Consider the following 22,639-nt stretch of genomic DNA (forward strand, 5'->3'; position numbering starts at 1 on the left):
TGGTACTTGGTTTTAGCTAAGACCAGAAAGAAGAGGTTGACTTAAAAAGGGAACTATAGGGGCGCCTGGGTGGCTCAGTGGGTTAAGCCTCTGCCTTCAGCTCAGGTCATGATCCCAGGGTCCTGGGATCGAAGCTCACTTCAGGCTCTCTGCTCAGCAGGGAGCCTGCTTCCCCCTCGCTCTCTCTGTGTGCTCTGCCTACTTGTGATCTCTCTCTCTCTGTGTCAAAGAAATAAATAAAATCTTTAAAAAAAAAATAAAAAGGGAACTATACCAGAGGACAGGGCAGAGCAATGAAGTCACGTGATCACCAGAGAGTTAGGGGTTTAGGGGTAGGGCAGAAAAGTAAAGTTTTGGGAATGCTCAAGACAAGAAGTGGTCACAGGAGTTAATGTTTGGCAAGTGGATAAACCCCCCTCAGAGTTCTGAGTGGACTTCTTGGGAAGTGAAGTTGCTTTCAAGTCAGCTCAGGCTGAGGTTGAACGTGTTATGAGAGAGAGGCCTGATTACCTCTGCATTTGGGCTGGGCTTTGGCTTTGGTTCCTCATAAAACTTGGTGAAGTTTTTTATGGGACATCTATTTTTTCCCTTCTGAACTTCCCAATATCTTGGATTTTTAGAATAGTATACCCCTTAAAATTGTTATAAAGAAAGGGTATATTAACCTAAGAATTTCCGGGATTTTTATATGTATACATATATATATGTATATATATATTTAAGATCTTATTGATCTTATTTATTTACTTAGAGCACAGTGAGGGGGAAGGGCAGAAGCAGAGAGAATGAGAAACAGACTCCCCACTGAGCAGGGAGCCTGATGCGGGGCTCCATCCCAGGACCCCAGGACCATAACCTGAGTGGAAGGCAGACACTTAACTGACTGAGCCACCCAGGTTCCCTACACACACACACATACACACACATTTATATATATATACATATATAGATAGATAGATAGATAGATTTAGATTTTATTTATTTATTTGAGAGAGAGCACCTCTCTCTGTTTATTTGAGAGTGTGTGCCCGAGTGGAGGAAGAGGCGGAGGGAGAGAGAGAATCCTTGAGACTTCCTGCTGAGCATGGAGTGCGATGTGGGGCTGGATCCCAGGACCCTGAGATCATGACCAGAGTCAAAGTCGGAGACTTAACTGACTGAACCCCCAGGTGCCCCTCAGTTTATACTTTAAAATATAAACTGTTCTGTTTAGTATTTGTTTTCCACTGATTCAGCCGTATGTCTTCTTTCTAAGGATCGCAACAATGCAAGGCAAATTCATGAAGGTGCAAGTTTACCTTTTTTTGAAGTATTTGTTGATGCCCCTCTGCACGTTTGTGAACAGAGGGATGTCAAAGGACTCTACAAAAAAGCACGGGCTGGAGAAATTAAAGGTAAGTACTATTTTTTTTCTAGTTTCTCTTTGCTTGCTTTTTTTTTTTATGGTTTTATTTTTTAAGTAATCCCTATACCCAATGTGGGTCTTGAACTTGATCCCAAAATCAAGAGGTGTGTGTACTCTACTGACTGAGCCAGCCACGTGTCCCTTTGCTTACATATTTTATCCCACCGTATCTGAGACTGATCACCTTTACTGAGAAAGAGACTGGGAGTATTCAAACAACTTGGAGCTCTTTGAGAAGAAAAAGTGGGTCTTGCTCCACTCTTGTGTCTTTGAGACCTACCAGCACTACCTGACACTGTATGTACTTGGGGGTATTGTTGATCAGATTGGAATCTTGCTCACAAGATGGAGTTTTAGAAGGTTGGGACCTCAGGGACTGCTGGAAACCTGCTTGATATAATTAGGTGCCTAGCATTAGACTGGATATCAGTGGCTAGCTGCTGTCCATTCTGCTTTTTGTTCCAGTGAAAACGAAGGAAATTCCGTAGCTAATAGGAAGGATGCTTGAATTATAAACATCTTGAGAGCAAAGACAGTGTCTTGTTCTTATTTACCTCATGGTGCTTGGAATAGTCCCTTATTCATCCTGTGTACAATTGTTGAATTAGGGTGAATCAGTATATTGCTGATTCCATCAAAATAGAGATACCTTGCTTTTTAGGTTTTATGATTTGCTTCTAGAGTTTCAACTGTGGTGAACATTTGTACATAAGAGACATTAAGAACCTGTCTGCTGTGGCCTTTGATACCGATCATAGTAATCTTCTAGACATTCTTGGACATTAGTTATGTTCTGCTGTTAACAGAGGACATGCCAGTATTAAAAAAAATCAAGGATCAATTCCTCAGTCAGCCACTGTGTAGGGATCAGTGATTCATGCAGGTAACTTTGATGCCTTCCCAATTCGGGGTATGATAGCCTGGGGCGATCACAGGAGCTTCCTTGGGCTTTGTGAATTCGGTATTTTATCACTCAGCTTCTGGCGTTGCCTAGGAGAAGGTGGAACAGGAAGGACAATTCTTGTTATTCTGGGCTGCTCTGTATTTGGACCTGGGGACACGTTAGCGGCTGGGGCAAGTGCCCCCTGTTGTGGTAAAATCTGGTTCCTTAGACCAGGCTGACATCCAGTTGTGCCACCTTGGAGACTCATTTTCACCCATTAAGCCTGCTCTTTCTTGGTTCAACAGGTTGCCTAACCTGAATAATTGACATCATTGGGAGGGGAACCATTTCAGCTTTTTTTTTTTTTTTTTTATCATCGATACCAACCTCTTGTTTGTCAATGGCCAGCTTTCACTTCAGTTTTTCCCTGTAGAGATTTGGCAGAGAGAAGCAAAGTGGTGTGTCTGGGATCCTGAAGTCTAACTCCTATTTTAATTTTACTTGGTTTTGTTGTTTTGGCAAACGTGGATTGGTGAGGAGGGTAGATTTGTCTCTTTGGCTCTGGAATAAGCTACTGAGAACAGGGTAACATCTTGAATATTTTTCTGTCATTAGAGTTTAGCACAGTGTGAGGCCCAAAGCCCAATACCTGACACACACATAGTAAAATGCTTGTTGGATACGTGAGAAGAGGGAGTGGAAATTGGATGTTCAACACACATTGGTCAGTGCTTTCTGTTTCTGAGGTATATATTTGGTGCTGGGATGCAAAGATGAATGAGGTCACATGCAAAATACCTGAGTCATTTACAATTTGTGTTCTCTTTTGGGGAGTGTGTGTATTAGTTTAGTTTTCTCTGTGTTACTTGTTTATTTTCCTAAGTGTTTGTAAATTCCTCTGACTAGGTGGCTCTGTAGGCTAAGTATCCGGATCTTGGTTTTGGCTCCGGTCCTGATCTCAGGGTCCTGGGATCGAGCCAGGTGGCAGGTTCTACTCTCAGTGGGAGTCGGCTAGGGGAGTCTTTCCCTCTCCCACTGCCCCTACCCCTGTTTGTGTGCGTGCATGCACAAGTTCTCTCTCTCAAATAAACGCTAAAAAACAAACAAAAAAACTTCTGAGTAGACATTAATAAAATGTTCTTTAGGTTAACATATATATATATATATGTTATATATACATATATAATATATATATATGTAAAAACATTATGTTTGCTGTGGTGTTAGAGTTTCTGATTATAGAGCTGTTTGTTTTAAAAAATCGATTACTCATTGTCAGATAGTGCTTGAAAGTTCCCTATCAATGCTGTTTCGGAACTGTGGTGGTAAGTGTTTGAGGACAGAAGAGATTGCATACATTCACAGACCTCAGGCTTATAAAAGTCTTTATGTGACATTTACTAAACTGTAAATGTATCCCCGGGTCAGCCATTCTAATACTAGATTATTTTCATGATTACTACTCTAGTAGTTATTATCTACTTAAATATAAATGTTGTTCTTAAGTGTACATTTACTGTAATCACTTACAGGACAAATTAGCTAGGCAGGGAATTCCTGGACTTTTAAAATGCTAAGCCAGGTCTTCTAACACAGTGGTTTTCAGGTTTTGCTGCACATTAGCATTATCTGGGGGAACGTTTCAAAATCCGTTCCCAGGGTGCCTGGGTGGCTCAGTAGTTAAGTGTCTACCTTCAGGTCATGATCCCAGGGTCCTGGGATTCAGCCCCGCATCGGACTCTCTGCTCAGTGGGAGGCTTGCTTCACCCTCTCCCACTCCCCCTGCTTGTTTCTCTCTCAGTCGACTAAATAAAATCTTATTTATTTATTTATTAAAGATTTTATTTATTTGATAGAGATCACAAATAGGCAGAGGCAGGCAGAGAGAGAAAGGGGGAAGCAGGCAGAGAGCCTGATGTGGGGCTCAATCCCAGGACCCTGGATCATGACCTGAACCGAAGGCAGAGGTTTTGACCCACTGAGCTATCCAGGCACCTCAATAAAATCTTAAAAAAAAAAAAAAAAATCTGTTGCCAAAGCTGTACAAGTGAAATCAGAATGTCACGAGGATGGGACCTGACAATTCCATTGTGTAGCTGTGTTTGAGAATTAGAACTTAAGAGCTAGTGTTTTAGGTCTGCCTGGGTGGCTCATTCGATTAAGTGCCCAAGTCTTGTTTTTGGCTCAGATCATGATCTCAGGGTGGTGAGATCAAGCCTTGCATTGAAATCTATGCTGGGTGGGGAGTCTGCTTAAGACTCTCTCTCTCCCTCTAACCCCCGCTCTCCCTGCAACACTTTTTCTACACAGAAAAAAAAAACCCAAAAAACAAAATTAGTATTTTGTTTTTACCAGAATTATTTTTCCCCTACTATTTTACTGTGACTCTCTTAGGAATATTGGTAATGCAGAAATCTCCTTCTTGGATTCAGGACTTTATGTGATACTTAGAAATATGAAATAGAAAAAAAATAACATGGGCCATAGACTTGGAGTATATATTTTAGAACTCTCTTGGTGACTGTTTCTCTTAATAGTAATGATTTTAAATTCATGTTTTCCATTCTGCTCCAGGGTTGACCTAAGCCCTCCAAGGCAGACAGGTCTTAAGTGACTTATGCATGAGGTGATATCACAGGTGTAATATAGGAACAGCATATGTTCAGCTCAGCTGGCCCATTCCTGACAAGCATCATGCATTCTTTCTTGACAGTTCCTTGGTAACACGTATATAAGGGGAAAACCTAAATAGAGGTTAGTATCTAAACTAATTATGTTTCATTATGGGATCTATTTTGTGATATATCAGGATTCCTGTTCTTATTTATGTTTTGCTAAAGTTGGTAGTAGTTAATTTGTCTTTCCTGAACAGGTAATCCTGGTGGCAGAGGAAGCCTGCAGGGCTTCATTTTGGCTGTAGGTAACCCCTGTGACTATAATGGGCAGATAGACTTTGGTGTGTCAGTTTTGTATTGAGAGGAAGAAAACCTTGTTGAGTTTGGCTTATGCTTAGGAGGTAAGTACTATATCCTGTATTTCCCTGGGGAAATTGAAAGGCTCTGGTTCCCCTGGTACTCATTCATATTTCTCTGTTGGCATTTCAGGCATTTACTTAGAAAATATGACAGAAAAAGCATAGTCAGTCCTCATCATCCAGAGAGTCCATATTTGCATGTTTTTCTACTCACTGAAGTTCTTTTTTTTTCCCTTCTTCTTCTTTTTCTTTTTTCTTTTCAAAGATTTAATTTATTTATTTGGCAGAGAGAGAGAGAGAGAGAGATGACAAGTAGGCAGAGAGGCAGGGGGAAGCAGAAAGCCCAATGTGGGGTTTAGTCCCAGGACCCTGAGATCATGACCTGAGCCAAAGGCAGAGGCTTAACCCACTAAGCCACCCAGTGCCCCTACTCGCTAAAGTTTTTTAGCCCCCACATCAGTACTCAGCGGTGCTTTGGCAGTCAGTTGTGGAGACTTGCAGAGTGGGAAAAGTTATAGCCACCCCAAGGATGGTGCCCAGCTGAGGCTGAGCAACGCGATACTCGGCCTTCATGTTTCAGCTTTTGTACCACAAAGAAGGGTCAACAAATTTTGTGATGACTGAGGCTTGCAGGAGCCTAACCCCATGTTTCCCCTAGGAGCCTGCGATTGCAGATTCACTAATTTAGTGTCTGTGCAACATTATTGAACTGCGAATGAGAATGGACTGTGTGTATTTAAAGGAGAAATGGAAGTTTAATCAGAAATCTTCCCAAGAAAGAAGTTTTAGTACCGTAACCCGAGAACTCCAAAAGGACAGCATAAATACGAACCTGACACAGCAAAGACCTGGACTGAAGAAATAAGCCTGTCTTAATTTCCACCTGCTTCTCTCATCCGGTCCTTTTGCAGGTTTCACTGGAATCGATTCTGAGTATGAAAAGCCAGAGGCTCCTGAATTGGTGCTGAAGACAGACTCCTGTGATGTGAACGACTGCGTCCAGCAGGTGGTGGAGCTTCTGCAGGAGCGGGTAGGAGAAGGTCAAAGAGGGAGTCCTCAGAAGAAGTGTATTTGTTTTGTACTCTTCCTCTTCTGAAAGAACAGGTGGTGGTGATAAGGAGTACCATTTGTGTTTCAGGTTCTGGTGGTACTGACGGTTTCCTGAGTGTGTGTGTGTCCCTGTGTTAGGTGTCGTGGGGGCACCGGTGCATACAATGCACGAAATATCCTGGTTAGTGTGGAGCACAGGCAGCTTGAGAACCAGAGGCTCTTTTATTTATTCTAGCAGTAACTTTACCACACAGATACCTGTACATTCAGCCGTGATTATTCAGCTCTACACCTTGACATTATTGTATTTAAGTTGAGGTACATAATGTAGCCAATTCTCCTAGTCTCTTAGAGAGTGCCTGGATTTTCCTGGTGCAACACGATGATAAGGATGGTTGAGTTTTAGGAAGGGAAATGTTCCAGAGCATAAAGATCTTTCTCTGGTTCGTGGGCATATGGAAGCATAAAGATGCTGGCTATTTTCCCAAGTACTTAGGCCCTCCAGGATGTCCATGATTCTCTCAGGGTTTAGTCCAGTTTCAGTTTTTAGAAACTCTTTCTTTTCTTTCCTGTTCCTATCTTCCCTGGTCCCAACAGAGGATCACGCAGTTTACTTAGGGAGGGTCTGGCCTCTGTGTGGGTGTCCGTAGTGATCCCCTTCCCTGGTCAGGATGTCCTCACCTTTGCTGCATAGTGCTGTGCAGGGACTGCTGATGTAGTGGTACGCAGACAGTGATGCATCACTGTGTCCCATTTTGTCCTCTGTGGCCTGTGGCATCTGAACCCCCTTGATTTTTACAGTCCCTTTACCATAAACCTCTTTTGTGTAGTATCTCTTACTGGGTATATCAGACATACAAGGTATATAAGGTATATAAGGTAACTTAAAAAAATTACCTACGTCTGAGTGTATTAAAAATGTGTAGCCTTAGCATTTTTTCATGTTGTAAAATTCTGCCAGATAATTAACCTGGGACTCACTTTCCTAATGTGAGTCCTCGCTTATCTAAACATTTTAGCTGCATAAGTGAAATGATGTGTCACAGCACTGCTCTGATGTGTTCCTTTAGATGTGCAACTGTGCTGTTGCAGGTTCATGAGGCCCTATCCTGGGAGGTTTTATGCTTGTCTTTTAGCCATCTGGGTTTCCTGTTACCCAGCTTCTGGGCTCTGGAGCTTCTCGATCTTGCTGCTGTGCCTGTGGCTTCCCTCTACTCATTAACTATTCTTTTAGCATCAGCAGTCAGATGTTTGCTGTAGTTCGTCATAGTCCTAGGCACTGGTAGTACAAAGATTAAACCAGGTGTGTCTCTGTCCTGTAGGGTTTACATTGTAGGTGATGGAAATAGGAATAAGAGCATGCAGCTGCTAGAAATTGTGTTAGAAGCATGGTTTCAAGGGCTCCTGGGTGGCTCAGTCAGTTAAGTGTCTGCCTTTGGCTCAGGTCATGATCCTGGGATTGAGCCCCACATTGAGCTCCCTGTTCAGCGGGGAGCCTGCTTCTCCCTCTCCCTCTGCTGCTCCCCTTGCTTGTGCTCTCTCTCTCTGTGTCAAATAAATAAATAAAGCCTTAAAAAAAGGAAACATGGTTTCAGCATGTGCATAGCACTCTGGGATGCACAGAAGAGTGAGTTAGAAAGGATTTATATCCGATCTTTCTCATGTTTGCTCTTTTTTTTTTTTTTTAAAGATTTGATTTATTTGAGAGAAAGAGAGAGCATGAGTTCGAGCACAAAGAGGAGAAGAGGGAGGGGCACAAGCAGACTCTAAGCGTGGAGCCCAATGCAAGGCCTGATCCCATGACCCTGAGATCATAACTTGAGCTGAAGTCAAGAGTTGGATACCCAACTGACTGAGCCACCCAGGCACCCCTTGGTCATTTTATTTTTTTTTTATTTATTTTTTTTTAAAGATTTTATTTATTTATTTGACAGAGAGAAATCACAAGTAGATGGAGAGGCAGGCAGAGAGAGAGAGAGGGAAGCAGGCTCCCTGCTGAGCAGAGAGCCCGATGCGGGCCTCGATCCCAGGACCCTGAGATCATGACCTGAGCCGAAGGCAGCGGCTTAACCCACTGAGCCACCCAGGCGCCCCCCTTGGTCATTTTAAAAAGATATTTTCACTGGCCATAGTATTCTGGATTGACAGGTTTTTTTTCTTTTGGTTCTTTAAAGATGGTGCTCCATGGTCTTCTGATTTGCAGTGTTTCTGATGAAAAGTCTGATGCAGTGCTTTTCTTGACTCCTCTCCCTGTAATGTTTCTTTTTATTTGTGCCTCAATTCAAGATTTTTCTCTTATTCCTTAGTTTTTAGTGATTTTAGTACGTTGTGTCTAAGGTTTTCAGTATTTTTAGGTTTTTTTTTCTTTCAGTTTAGGGTTCTTTGGCTTTTGGTTTTTTTATTAGTTCTTTTTTTTTTTTTTTAAGATTTATTTATTTATTTATTTGATAAAGAGAGATCACAAGTAGGCAGAGAGGCAGGCAGAGAGAGTGGGGGAAGCAGGCTCCCCGCTGAGCAGAGAGCCTGATGTGAGGCTTGATCCCAGGACCCTGAGATTATGACCTGAGCTGAAGACAGCGGCTTAAACCACTGAGCCACCCAGGCGCCCCTCTTTTATTAGGTTTTGAAAACTCTTGGCCATTACCTCTTCAGATATTATTTTGCCCTATTCTTTCTCTTTCTGGGATTTTAGTTAGATGTTTGTTAGACCATCTTTTAAGTGCTTTTAAGTGCTCTGTTCTTTCACTCTTTTATTCCTCCTAAAGATTTGTTTACCTTCGAGAGAGAAAGAGAGTGGGGTGGGGGGAAGACAGGGGCAGAAGGAGAGGGAGATAGAAACCCTGCACTGTGTCTGGAGCCCAATGTGGGACTCGATCTCATGACCCTGAGATCACACCTGAGCCAAAACCAAGAGTTGAATGCTCAACTAACTGTGCCGCCCAGGTGCCCTTCTCACTCTTTTCATGTTAATTTTTTAGTTTTAATAATTTTTACTCATTTTCAAGCTTAGTCATTCCTCAGTTATGTGTAATATATTGATTTGCACTTAAAATCGTTAAACTGATAATCATTACAAAAATTGCATCATTTTTTCAAATAGAGTGTACATCTCTCTATTGAAATTTTCTGTTCACACACTGTCCACTTTTGCACTAGATCCTTTAATATAGTAACTATAAAGTCATACCTGGTAGTTCCAGCCACTGGGTCATTTCTGGATCTTGCTATATCTCTTATTGCTGACTTTTCTTGTTCTTTTTGGCATATCGTAATTTTTTATTGAATGCTTGACATTGTGTGTGGAAGCATAGTAGAGATTGAGGGAAATAATGTCTATGCTCTGGGCGTTTATATTCTTTTTCTGTCACACTGCATAGTGTGTATATAGTATAGTATATTGAGTTAATTTAGTTAGTAGCTTAGATGGAGTGGGTTTCTTTATTCTGTAGTTATTCATTATGAACTACCAGCTTCAAATTTCTCTAGCGGTAGACTACCCTACCTTGTGCCTAGTCTGGGATCTTGCCTCCTACAGGGTCTTTCTTAGTGTTTCTGCTCCACTTTGAACTTTCAACATTCCCTGGATGCCTGCATCTCAGAAGGGGTCTCCCTACATGCTGTCACTCCTTTCTCAGTGGAAAGAGAGTTACGCTATTGCTCAGAACTCAGTGCTAGGCTCACGATGGGGGAGCAGTGGTGGTTCTCGAGTCTGCTGATCCAGCCTCACTCTTAAGTAGGATCTATACTCCGGGGTCTTAGATGGGTCTTTGTCAGTGTCGTTTCCTCTTCCTGCATGGTAGCCAACCTCTGCTTTGAGCCTGGGAGGTCTTAGTCCCATGGAATAGCAGATTGCTGGTTTGTATCAATCCAGGATATCTTGGGCCAGGAGAATTTCCTCCACATCCCTTTAGTTGGCCATTTTTATCTCTACTCCTTTTTCAGAAACAGTGGACCCTGGGAGGGTTTCCCTCCCTTCCCTATTAGCTGCAGGCCTTTGTGTGGCATGAGACAGTGATCCAGGGATTGTGGACAGAATTTTGTGCCTGTGTGCCACCAAGGGGAGCTCTCTAGTTGTGAGACCTTCTAATCTTTATTCCAAGCATGCTGGTAGACCTGCTTGTGAGTGTAGAACTCCTGGCATCTGTGGTTCCCAGGTATGCAAACCTATCACTAGTCCTCATTTGGCCTTGAAGAATGCTAAAAACAGTTAGCTACTTTTTTCTTTCCTGCTTTTATTGCAGTCACCTCTTCCTCCCATGTGCTCCTGAGGGGCATGTTTATGGGTCTTGCCTTTTTTGCTGGGGACTTGTCAATCTTTGGAAGCAGTTCTAGGCACTGTGTTAGGGCCTCAGCTCTGTGATGGGCTCAGGAATGTTTACAATTTCATATATTTGCTGGTCTTTCCTCTTGTTACGTGATGTTCTATTCCGGAATCTCTGTTTAATTTTCAGCAAACCGTCTATTCTTGCTCTGCCTTTAGCCTTCTGGGGTTGTCTGTGTTTCCAGTATTTTTTCTTTTCATTTGGATTATAATTTGTTTGCATTTTTTTGTACATTATACCTATCTTTTTTTTTTTTTAAATTGGAGATTTATTAATGTTAGGAAGCTATACAGAGTTTTATTTTCTGTTAGTTTGAGTTATCAGTTTTCATATCCAATTAGTGGTTTTTAAGTGTTTTATAGAACCTCAGGAAAGTACACAGATACTCTCATATATAGTGTAGGGGGCTCAGGAATCTCTGAAGCTAGATAATTTCAGGTAGCACAGGCACTTCTTTGGGATTATTAAACATAATATGTGGTGGATGCTACACTTATCTCCCTCCCTTATGTCTTCCCTTTCATTCCTAACCACCGTTTTTTAAAAGCAAGATTTTATTTATTTATTTATTTAATTTGAGAGAGAGTTCAAGCATCAGGAAGCAGCAATTAGAGGGAGAAGGAGAAGCTGGCTTCCCATGGAGCAGGGAGCCTGATGCAGGACTTGATCCCAGAACCCTGGGATCATGACCTGAGCTGAAGGCAGACATTTAACTGACTATGCCACCCAGGCACCCTGATTTCTAACCATTTCTTTGGGTCCCGGTGTAGATTAGCGTCCTTTGGGTTAGACATTTGACCTACATAGAGGTTTTTTTTTTGATAGTGAACAGACAATTCTGCTGTTTTTATTTTAAAAAAACTGTATTTTGAGAAAATTTTGCAATTGTCTGTAAGTCTCAAAATAGTACAGAGAGTTCCTGTCTGTCCCTCAACTGGGTTCCTCTTTCCTTAACATCATGACTATAGAAGATTTCTCAAAACTAAGAAATGAATCCTGGTAAGATTTGATAAGCTAAAGCGCACATTTATATGGCTTTCACAAATTTTTCCACTAAGGTCCTGTCCTATACTGGGATTTAACCCAGGATCCCAGACTGTACTTAGTCAGAAATTGGGTTTTAGCCATGATTCTGTGGAATGAAAATACAGACTTCATGTAGTGTCTGTCGTGCCTGGGACTTTGTAGTTCTCACTACCCCCAGTGTTTAAAACTTGAGGGCAGACTATCCCTGTTTGATTTTAGGCTCATACTAACTGATATTCCTTTAACTGGTTACCCTGTTTCCAGTTCCTTAAGCCTTTTATTCCATCCCGTATTGTTCAAAGAATCCTCTTTCTCGAGTTTGTCTAGTTGTTTTGTTTTTGTATTTTTTTTTACTCTAAAGAATTTATTCATTTTTCTCATGGTTTATAGAATTAAGGTGATTTGTGTTCAAGGTTCTCCATAGTTTATTTTTATTTCATTTATTTTTGTAAAGATTTTTATTTACTTATTTGACAGAGATCATAAGTAGGCAGAGAGGCAGGCAGAGAGGCAGGCAGAGAGGAGGAAGCAGGCTCCCTGCTGAACAGAGAGCCTGATGCAGGGCTTGATCCCAGGACCCTGAGATCATGACTTGAGCTGAAGGCAGAGGCTTTAGCCCGCTGAGCCACCCAGGCGTCCCCAAACTTCTCCATAGTTTAGCTCCAAGCTTCATATTTTCATATTATTGTCCTTAATTTATTTTGCCACTTTTAAATGAAGCCTTCTGATGTTTGCTCCTAAGTAATGATTATACTAATTGCTCTTTTATATGGATGTTACTCTGTGTTATGCCTGCTAGACAATTGGATAATTGGACAGTTTCCTTGAAGGTTTGAAAAAGAGGGGTAGAATAAAAAACCAACATTTACCGAGGACTTACTATAAGGGTCCTATATATGGGGCTTTGTGTGTTTTAACGTATTTGTGTTTTTTTTGTTTTGTTTTTTAAAGATTTTATTTTTTTTTATTTTTTTAAAAAGATTTTATTTATTTATTTGACAGATAGAGACCAGAAGTGGGCAGAGAGGCAGGCGGGTTGGGGGGGGAAGCAGGCTCCTGCGAGCAGAGAGCCCGATGCGGGGCTTGATCCCAGGACCCTGAGATCATGACCTGAGCTGAAGGCAGAGGCTTTAACCCACTGAGCCACCCAGGTGCCCCAAGATTTTATTTTTTTGAGAGAGAAAGAGAGAGAGCAAGCACAAGCTAGGGGAGCAGCAGCAGGAGAGGGAGAAGCAGACTCCCTGCTGAGCAGGGAGCCTGATGTGGGGCTTGATCCCAGGACTGTGGAATCATGACCTGAGCTGAAGGCAGATGCTTAGCAAGCTGAGCCACCCAGGTGCACCAACATACTTGTTTTCATTGTTAGAATCTGAGGGCAAGTGGCATTCCTCCTAGTTTAGCTTCTAACTACTTCTTGCTCTAATTACTGTGACAGCTTCCAAATGGTCTTTGTGCTGAGTACTTATATATGTTTTCTAATTTTATTCACAGAGTAAACCTCTGAAATATTTCAGAAATATTGAGTAACTTTCTCATGGACATACTGGATTCTATACCTAGGATTCCAGGTATATGATTTCCTAGGATTCATTTCCATATGCCTCTGGCTTTTACTTTCAGCGGTGTTCTCATTATACCTAAAGTGCAGTGTAATTAAATTCACAACCAGAAAGGTGTTCTGGTTATATTAGTTTAAGATGGAGAAATTTCCTTGTGAAAAGTTATTTTTGTCATAAATCTCGATGGTGACAGAAGAAATGCAAATGGATTCTTAATGCAATTCCTTTTTTTTTTTTTTTTTTGAGATAGAGACAGAGAAGAGGGGCAGTGGGAGAGGGAGAGAGAGAATCTCAAGCAGGCTCCATGCCCGGAGTGTAGCCTGACAAGGGGCTTGATCTCATGACCCTGAGATCATGACCTGATCTGAAGTTAAGAGTCAGATGCTTAACTGACTGAGCCACCTAGGTGCCCCTTTTTCTTTTCTTTTCTTTCTTTCTTCTTTATTTTCTTTCTTTCTTTCTTTCTTTTTTTTTCTTTTTTCTTTTAGACAGAGGGGGGGGGCATGAGGGGGAAAAGATACGACTTCATTTCCCATTGAAAGTATGTATTTCTGTGTTTTATTTGGTTGATTCTGTTAGTTAATTTAACAGATAGTTAATGCTTTATGTGCTGTGTACTATTACAAAACACTGGGGATGTGTTTTGAATTTTAATTCCTGCCTCATGGACCTTAATTTTTGGTCCTTATCACTATTATCTATAGTTATAGACTAGAATGGCCATATCAGTTCGTTGATTTTTTTTTTTTTTTTTATTGCATGATATGGAATTAAAGAACACAGTTGAAGGGAGGTATACTCAGAGTTGGTGGTGCAAGGAGTCTTTGCCTGCCGCACCCTGAAGGCAGGGAGCTTAGTGCAGCGCACACCTTCTGAAGCAGCCTGTCCCTGGTGACCTGGGGGTGGCACAAACCGTGCAACTTATTGTCACAGAGGCATTTGTGAGGTTTTCCACAGGTGGGTTGTGGGAGCTCATGGAGTGGAGCTGATCTTAACAAAGCTAGACGGAGAGGTGAGGGGCTGATGATGTCGGGTGCAAGGGTGACAGTGAGGAGCGAGGGTGTGAAGATGAGAGGTCCTGCACTAACCAGTATCACGTGTAAGACGGTCATTGTGTGTGCTAGAAGGCAGTGTCGTGGGCAGAGATGGAAACCACTAAGAACTCCCATGGAGGCAAGGCCTTCAGTAGCTGTTTCAGGAGCATTCCTACACTGAGTATGTTAAAACTCTGAGAAGTGGGTTCAGTTATCCTCAATTTACAGATGGAAGGCGACTTAGAGTGGTGACGTTGTCTGTCCCTGGACAGCGCCATGAGGGGCAGTGTTGGATTTGAGGATTTTTGGATTTAAGTTTTTCCCTGAACCCTTGGATGGTCACTAGATGGCCTGCTGGTATCGCATTTTAACTTGGTGTGAAGGATGCTGAAGTCCACTCTCTTCTACACTGCTTTTCCTTGTACCTGGATTCCTTCCCTTTCCAGTTGGTTTCTGAAACCGCAGTCCTTTCTGTGGCTCTCTTGCTCATTCCTTGACCATCTTTTCCGAAGTGTAGTTGGGATTGAGAACTTGAGAGTATTGGGTCTTAGAAGGAGTTAATATTATTAGAATACTCTCCGAGGACTTCAGAGCCACTCAGAGGCCGCAGTGTCTGGAGAGGAAGGAATGTTGACCATGTAAAGAAGGAAACTGCCTGTGCCTGTCTCTGGTTTGTGGGAAGTGTTTTTTCTCTGTAGTGTGAAGTAGGACATGATTGTTGGTTACCTGAGTTCCTTTTGCAAAGCTGGCGACCATCATGCCAGATGTACTTAGGCCCTGAAACCTAAATCTCAATGGTAAGTGAGCAGCTTGTGTTATTAAGCTGTATAAAACAAAATCTTATTTTAAGTACACTTTATTTCCTCTTCAGGCTCCATTTGTTAGACTTTTGTGGGGTTTTTTTCCCCCCTCTAACTAATCATCTGGTCCTCTGATAGAGTTCAGCAGTTGGATTCTGTGCAGACACCAAGTGTCCACAGTTAGCTTGGATATTGCAGTCCCACAGAGTGCTTCTACTTCAGATGCCAGCTGTAACTAGGGTGCCCAGATACCTGCATTTCAGCTTGCTGACTGCCCATTCATGGGGGACCCGGACCCCCCACAGCCTGGGTCAGTTATTTGACTCACAGAACTCACGAAAGCACTTTACTTACCAATACCAGTTTATTGTAAAGGGTACAGCTCAGGAACATGCAAATGGACGAGGCCTATAGGACAAGGTCTGGGGCAGAGAGAGCCGTGGTGCCTCTCTGTGCTTTGGGCACTGTTACCAACTCTAAAGCTCCCTGAACTTGTCCTCTAGGGGTTTCTACAGAGGTTCTATCACAGAGGCATGATTGAGTCTTTGGCCATTGGTGACTGAACTCCGTTCCAGCTTCTACCCCAGCCCAGAGTTCCGTGGATGGAGTTGAAAGTCCCAACCTTCTCATCTGCATATGGTGTGATCTTTCTTGAGGAGCCTCTTGGCCTGGAGTCATCACAGTATCACACCAAACACACCCTTAATCACTCAGGAGATACCAAGGGTTTCAAGAGCTCTGTGCCAGGAACCAGGGACAGAGACTAAATATATACTTCCCATTGTAATATATGGGAAACTTTTTATTGGAGCAGAGAGGGTAACCTGATTTGGGGCTTTCTGGAGAACGAAGTTCAGTATCCTTGACAGTCAAGGCATTTTTCTATCTAATGCTTGTGTTGCTTTGGAGAGACTCTCCTGAAATGAATTCTACCAGGTGCTGCTTCTTTAATCTTCTTTCCATACAGTGGGTATTTTGGAATGGTGGGTGTTTTGGTTAGCATAATGTTAAGTATCCTCAGTCATCTCTGCATTGTCTTACTTCTCTTTTGATCTGGCCTGTGTAATATAATTGGGGTAAGGAAATGTGTTCGTTTATATTAATACTTAATTTCTCAGTGTTTGGTCAGAGCGTCTTCAGTTTCTTAATGTGCTTCAGTTGGCATATTTTCATATTTTTATTCAAGAAAATAGAAGACACTGAAAAATATAGAGGATTTTTGGATTTAAGTTTTTCCCTGAACCCTTGGATGGTCACTAGATGGCCTGCTGGTATCGCATTTTAACTTGGTGTGTTATGACATAAAGACGTAGGCTTCTTGCTGCTGGTTTTAATCTAAAGTGATCTTTTAAATACTGTTTTTAAATCTACTAGGAACTTGAGATTTACTAGTGCTATAAATTATTTAAAGGTTTGTCTTTTTATGAAATGGTGGTTTAGTGCTCTAAATGGATTTTATACTGCACATAAAAACCTGACTTCGCAGCTCAGTTTTAAAGTCTTGCCAGAATGCTGTTTGGTGTTCATGCTTGGGATGCATGTAGTTTAGATAATAGAAATTTAATAGTTACATAAAATATGAATGAATGCTAGCCTTCAAATCTGGTGAGCAGATTTGGCTCAGGAAAAAAGTGCCGAAAATACTTAAAGGCAAAACTTAGAATGTGGAATCATCATGTTTATTAACATGTTCACAGTTATTTAGGAAGATTCAAAAGGGAAGACAAGGACATTACTGTTTTCAGGTAGTGAGTGTTTGTTTTGTTTGCCGGTTTCCAGAGAAAAACAAACAATTCTTCTTTTGAGCAAAGATGATAGATAGAGTATATGTTAGGTCTTAGATTGTGTTTGGTCAGTCAAGCAAAAAAGAAGTTTTGAGTACCCATGTAACATTTTAGAATTAATATTTACATATTCATAATATTTAACTATTTGTAGACCTACAAGATTAATGGTAGCATGTGAATTGTATACTGACTCCTGACTCAGGGGGCCCCCCTGTATTCCCTTCACCCATAAATGCTGGTGACTGTGGTGCTCTCAAGATTGGTGGTGAGGGGTTTAGGTATATAAACACTTGCTCCAGGCCTACTTTGTGGTCTATTTTTATTTTAAAGGAAATTCTGTGAAATAAAAAATTTTATATATACAAGTTGAAGAAGAACACATTGTTTTCTTTTTTTTTTTTTAATTTTATTTATTTATTTGTCAGAGAGAGAGCGAGCGAGAGCGAGCACAGGCAGACAGAGTGGCAGGCAGAGTCAGAGGGAGAAGCAGGCTCCCTGCAGAGCAAAGATCCCGATGTGGGACTAGATCCCAGGATGCTGGGATCATGACCTGAGCCGAAGGCAGCTGCTTAACCAACTGAGCCACCCAGGCGTCCCGAACACATTGTTTTCTAATAGCTAACTGTGTCTCTGGAAATCTTAATGAATCCCAAATAAAATGGACCACTCATGTGGCCGGGACTTCACATTATGTTGTCCAGATACCTTGTCTCGCTTTGAGGTGGTTTTTGCTCATTTTAGATGTTTAAGATTAGTTTTGGGAACTGAAAAGATTTGTCAGTAGAGTGTGCTAGAAACTGGCCGTGTGTACATTTAGAAGGTTCTTTTTGTATTCCTGAAAGCGAATTCTCTTCTCTCTACACATAGAATCTATATAGAACTTGCTTCCTTTGAGCAAATGTTCCATGTGCCTCTTGATTCATGCTGTTATGTTTTTGCTAATTCAGAAAACATTCACTCGATGTGTTTTTTTTTTAGAAGAGAAAAACAGTAGCAGCTTCTTGAAGTTTAGTTTTGACTTTAGTTAGGCATCGGAAGAATTTGTATTTAAGTTGTAAGGCTAAAATTCATTTGAAAATATTGCTTGATGTGAATTTTGAAAAGGGAATGATTGTAATGCTTAGAATGAAAAAATTATCTTGACTCAAAATAAGAAAAAAATTCCTCCTTTCTTAAAAGGAAAGTGATTATAGCCTCTATGTTCATGCATATAAAGCAGCACATTAACTAAAAATGTATTCATCCCAAATGGGTTCATGGCTTATATGAGTGCACAAAACATTAGAAAAATAGTTTAGTTGAGCTCCTAGTGAAGATACTATTCTTTCATGTTCAGACTGGTTCTCTTGGAGATACAGGTTTGCTCACAAATTATCTGTATATTTGTTTTCTTGATTTAGGATATGGTCTGAAGAAAGATAATGTATAGAAACATTAGTTAGTTCTCCTTTCTCACTTTGAACACCCCTTCAGAGGGAGTAGATTGACATATCCGGGTGTACCCTGCGGTGTGGTTCTGGAGAAGGGTGGGTTTCCCGATGGAGACAGCACAGCTCCGGCCTCAGCCTGGGGCCTGGGACATCACATGGGCCCTGGTCGCTGCTGCTGTTGGTCAGTATTTGTGTGCTGAATCTAGTGATTCCGGCTTAGGAAACCAGCTAAAAATGCCCTATTGCATCCAATAGAGATTAAAAGATTAGTCCCTTGGATGCTCTCCTCTGGCTCTCCAAAACTGTTGACGATCATCAGCAGTAACTGTAGTGGAAGAGAAGAGTGGTCAGCCTCTACAACGTAAAAAAGATCTATCCTTACAATAATGTAGGCTCCAGGGGTGGCAAAGAAAACTTGATGTAGAATTGTTCTTGTCAGTGAAATCCTTCTCTTCCCTGGAGTCCCGCTGTTATTTGTCGCCAGACTGTGGATTCTGGATTTTGAAGTTCTAAGTGGTCCAATGTGGTGGACGTGGAGGTTTTCAACGTATTTACAATGAGGCAGTTTGGAAAAGTTGTTTGAAAATCGCTCACTTACTCTTCTTAGAAATGTTTAAAAATTTTTAGGCCTAATTGAAGTATTCAGTATCTTTGTTTTTTGTCTAGAATTTTATCAACACATGAAGATCACATACCAACAACCCTGGGAATTGTGAATGTTTAATAAAATCATGAAGATAGACTAAGGACAATTTGTGTGACAAAATGTGTCATAGCTTGTTTTCACTAGAGAAATAGTAATGATTATTTTTATTTATTTTTTTTGGAGAATAGTAGTGGGACCTTAGTTGGAATCCCAGCTCTAACATTTGTCAATTAACTACATGACCTTGGAAAAAATACCTAATTTCTCTGGCTTCAGTTGTCTTGAATAATAGTGCCTGTCCTAGAATTGTACTGAGGATTCTCTGAGTTAATGTGTGTAGGGTGCTTAGAACAGCTCCTGGAATGTGGCACGCTTGCTCGATTGAGTATTTATTGTGTGTTAAGTGTGTTGGAAGACAGAACAGTAGGGATTCAGGGCCAGTTATTAACCTCTTCTGAGCCTCAATTTCCAGATCTGTTCAAGCAAAATACTATCTTCCTTGGTAGGATTGTATGAGGATTAAATGCATCTCTTCCCAGGAAGCCCTTGGGACAATGTTGGTTTCACAGGAAGCGTCCAGCTAATGTCAGTCCCTGCAGTTCAGGTATTTTCATTTGCTGGATTTCACAGCAGACCTGTAACATATGTGTATATATATCTGTTAACAGCTGTTCAGAGATGTGGCGGTGACCTTCTCAAGGTTGCACTGGTAGAGTTTGACCTCAGATCTCAGGTGTAAACATCAGGAATAACTAACCTCTTGCTTTCTCTTGCCTCTTTTTGGTTTTGAAGATATGTCCCTAATGTTTTATGATTAATGTATTTAATTTTAAGTCTGTTTTATGGAATTTTATCACACTCTTCCTTGTGAAAGTCCTAATGAATGCTTTTTGTGTAAATGAATTTTAGCATTCATTCCAAGTGTGGAGGGTTTCAGTTCTTTATTTTGCAGCAGGAAAAGTGGGTATGTCTCAAGACGTCTTTGAGAGCTTTACGTATCCAAGAAGCTAATTGAACAGATAGAGTGTGTGCAGTTCTCCTAATGCATGTCATATTGTTCTTGTAGGAAAAGTGGATTCTGAATTTTTATTTTCTAGTCGATGAAACAATAGGTTTTGTACAGACTCCTGAAACCACCAATGCCCTGTAATGGGGAGGGAATATATAAAAATGACAATGATAACCATATGTGGGATGGTTTGTTTTTCTCAATTCCAAATTCTCTTAACTGCTATAATTTAAAATAAATGTATTAACAGTGATTTCTGAAATTATTCCTTGTTATTACACAGAATAGACTACCTTAAGCTATTTCTTTTGCTAGATTATAGGTCATTTTTTTTCTTTCCAGTTTTACTGAGATAAAATTGAAATACAAAGAAAACAAGGGACTTTTCTATATGTGATTTCCTCTTCAGGTACACAGTGAAATCAAGTATTGTGTATAGATCGTGTATGTATACTTAACTGCTTCTTTGACTATTGGCAAAATTTAAGACATGCCTCTCTAGCTTGGCATTACTAGACACAGTATGCCTTGGGGTGCCTGGGTGGTTTAGTCGGATGAGAGTGCGACTCTTGGTTTCGGTTCAGTTCATGATCTCAGGGTCCTGAGAGCAAGCCCTGCATCGGGCTCTGCATTCAGTGGGGAGTAGGCTTAAGAATTTCTCTCCCTCTCCCTCCACACCCCTTCCCATGCTCATGCTCTTGGGAAAAAAAAAAAGAAAGAAAGAAATAATCTGCCTCATTAATACAAAGTTGTATAGTATTTTTATCTATAGGAAGCTGGTGGAAGGTATCATTCTTCCTTCACCATTGTCTTGAATGCCCTCATGTAGTATTTGCCCCATAAACACAATGAATAGCCTTCAGTTGTGGGTGCCTGCAGGAAGCTTTACTGCAGAAGTCCTGGAAAGGTATATGAAGTGTCTTGTGCTGTGCACGGCTTATGTTGTAGACACTCCCTTTTCCACTTTCTTCCTCCTGTGAACAGTGGGATGCTCGAGGGACAAAGGGGTCTCCCAGAAAGTACCCATGTTTGCACACCACAAATAATTAGCTAAACTTGGTATTGTAGCAAGCAGTGTTTCTTTCCTGTATTTAATTTGTATTCTTTTCTCTTTTCCTTCATGCTTGGGTTTATCCTAAGAAAGATCAGAAGGCTTGAATTTGCCAATGGGAGCAGACTGATTTTGACACTTGATTTAGCTAGTGCTGAACTATGTCTATTTTGTTCTGTTTTGGAGGAGAAATGTAGGAGCATCCGTCTTTCTAGATTTCAGAACCCATAGGGGCTGCTTGAGTAGTGGCACCAGGCCTTTTGTGAGATCCTCCTATCTTTGATACACATATATGACTGCTTTTCTCCTCTGTTGAAGATATTAACATAAATCCATAAGTCCAAATACAAGTTGGAAGTTACTTTCCTCGCTTAGTCAGGAAAATAGCAACCAGATTTGAAACTCTGGTTTGTCCGTTGATACTTGTTTTGAATTGCTTTTGTTTTTGTTTTGCATTTTTTTAATGGGCTATTTTTTAGAGCAGTTTTAGGTTTACAGCAAAAGTGAGAAAGTAGAGTGAGTTCCCATATACCCTACCCCACCGCCCAACCAAGCACAACCTTTCTTATCAACACCCCTCACCAGAGTGGTACATTTGTTACAGTTGAAAGACCTACTATGACACATTGTCACCCAAAGTTCATAGTTTACAGTGGGGTTCTATGTCTGTGGGTTTTGACAGATGTATACTTATTCACTGTTGTAGTATCATATCATTTCAGTGCCCCAAAAATCCCCTCTTGCCTTCATTTCCCCTCAGCCCGCCCTCACCCATAACTCCTGGCAACACTGGTGTTTTCATCATCTCCATAGTTTTTCCTTTTCCAGAACGTCATATAGTTGGAATCATACAGTAAGCAGCATTTTCAAATTGGCTTCTTTTGCTTAGTAATATGCATTTAAGTTTCTTCCATGTCTTTTCATGGCTTGGTAAGTTTATTCCTTTTTAGTGCATTCATTGTCTGGATGTACCAATTTATCCATTCATCTACTGAAGGACATCTTAGTTGTTCCTGAGTCTTGGCAGTTAAGAATAAGGCTGCTTTAAATATCTGGGCAGGTTTTTGTTTGGACATAGATTTCAGCTTGTTTGGTAACTGCCAAGGAGCGCAGTTTCTGGATTGTATGCTAAGTGTGTGTTTGGTTTTGTAAGAAGCTGCCAGACTGTCTTCCAAAGTGTCTACACTATTTGCATTCCCATCAGCAGCAAATGAGAGTTCCTGTTGCTCCACAGCCTCACTGGCAGCCGGCGGTGTCAGTGTTTCGGATTTTGGCCGTTTCCCTGATGGCATGATGTGGAGTATCATTTTATATGCTTGTTGGTCATTTGTATATCTTCTTTGGTAAGGTTTTGGTTCAGGTCTTTGGCCCATTTTTTTTAAAAAGATGGGGCTATTTGTTTTCTTACCGCTGAGTTTTAAGAGCTCTTCGTGTGTGTCTTAGATAACAGTCCTTTTTCAGATATGCCTTTTGCAAATATTTTCTTCTGGTCTGTGGCTTATCTATTCATTCTCTTGAGAATTAATTTGTTTTGAATAACAAAGTATTGCTTGGATGAGATACATGTATGAAAAGCCCTTAATCATTGCCACTTTTGTATGCTTATAAAGGTGACCTAATAGATTTGGCTTTAAAAAAAGTTGAAGCAATTAAACACATTTTG

At 41.0% G+C, this 22,639-nt stretch overlaps 1 protein-coding gene across 1 annotated transcript in view; it reads left to right on the forward strand.

Annotated features, from left to right (window-relative positions):
- PAPSS1 (3'-phosphoadenosine 5'-phosphosulfate synthase 1) overlaps positions 1–22,639 on the forward strand; it is a 101,018-nt gene that overhangs the window by 26,025 nt on the left and 52,354 nt on the right. The window contains exons 4-5 of the mRNA XM_059171434.1: positions 1,256–1,394; positions 6,174–6,292. Of these exons, the coding sequence (XP_059027417.1) occupies positions 1,256–1,394; positions 6,174–6,292 (258 nt within the window). The remainder of the gene's footprint in view (positions 1–1,255; positions 1,395–6,173; positions 6,293–22,639) is intronic.

This window comes from Mustela lutreola, chromosome 1 (assembly GCF_030435805.1).
Source record: "Mustela lutreola isolate mMusLut2 chromosome 1, mMusLut2.pri, whole genome shotgun sequence".
NCBI lineage: Eukaryota > Metazoa > Chordata > Mammalia > Carnivora > Mustelidae > Mustela > Mustela lutreola.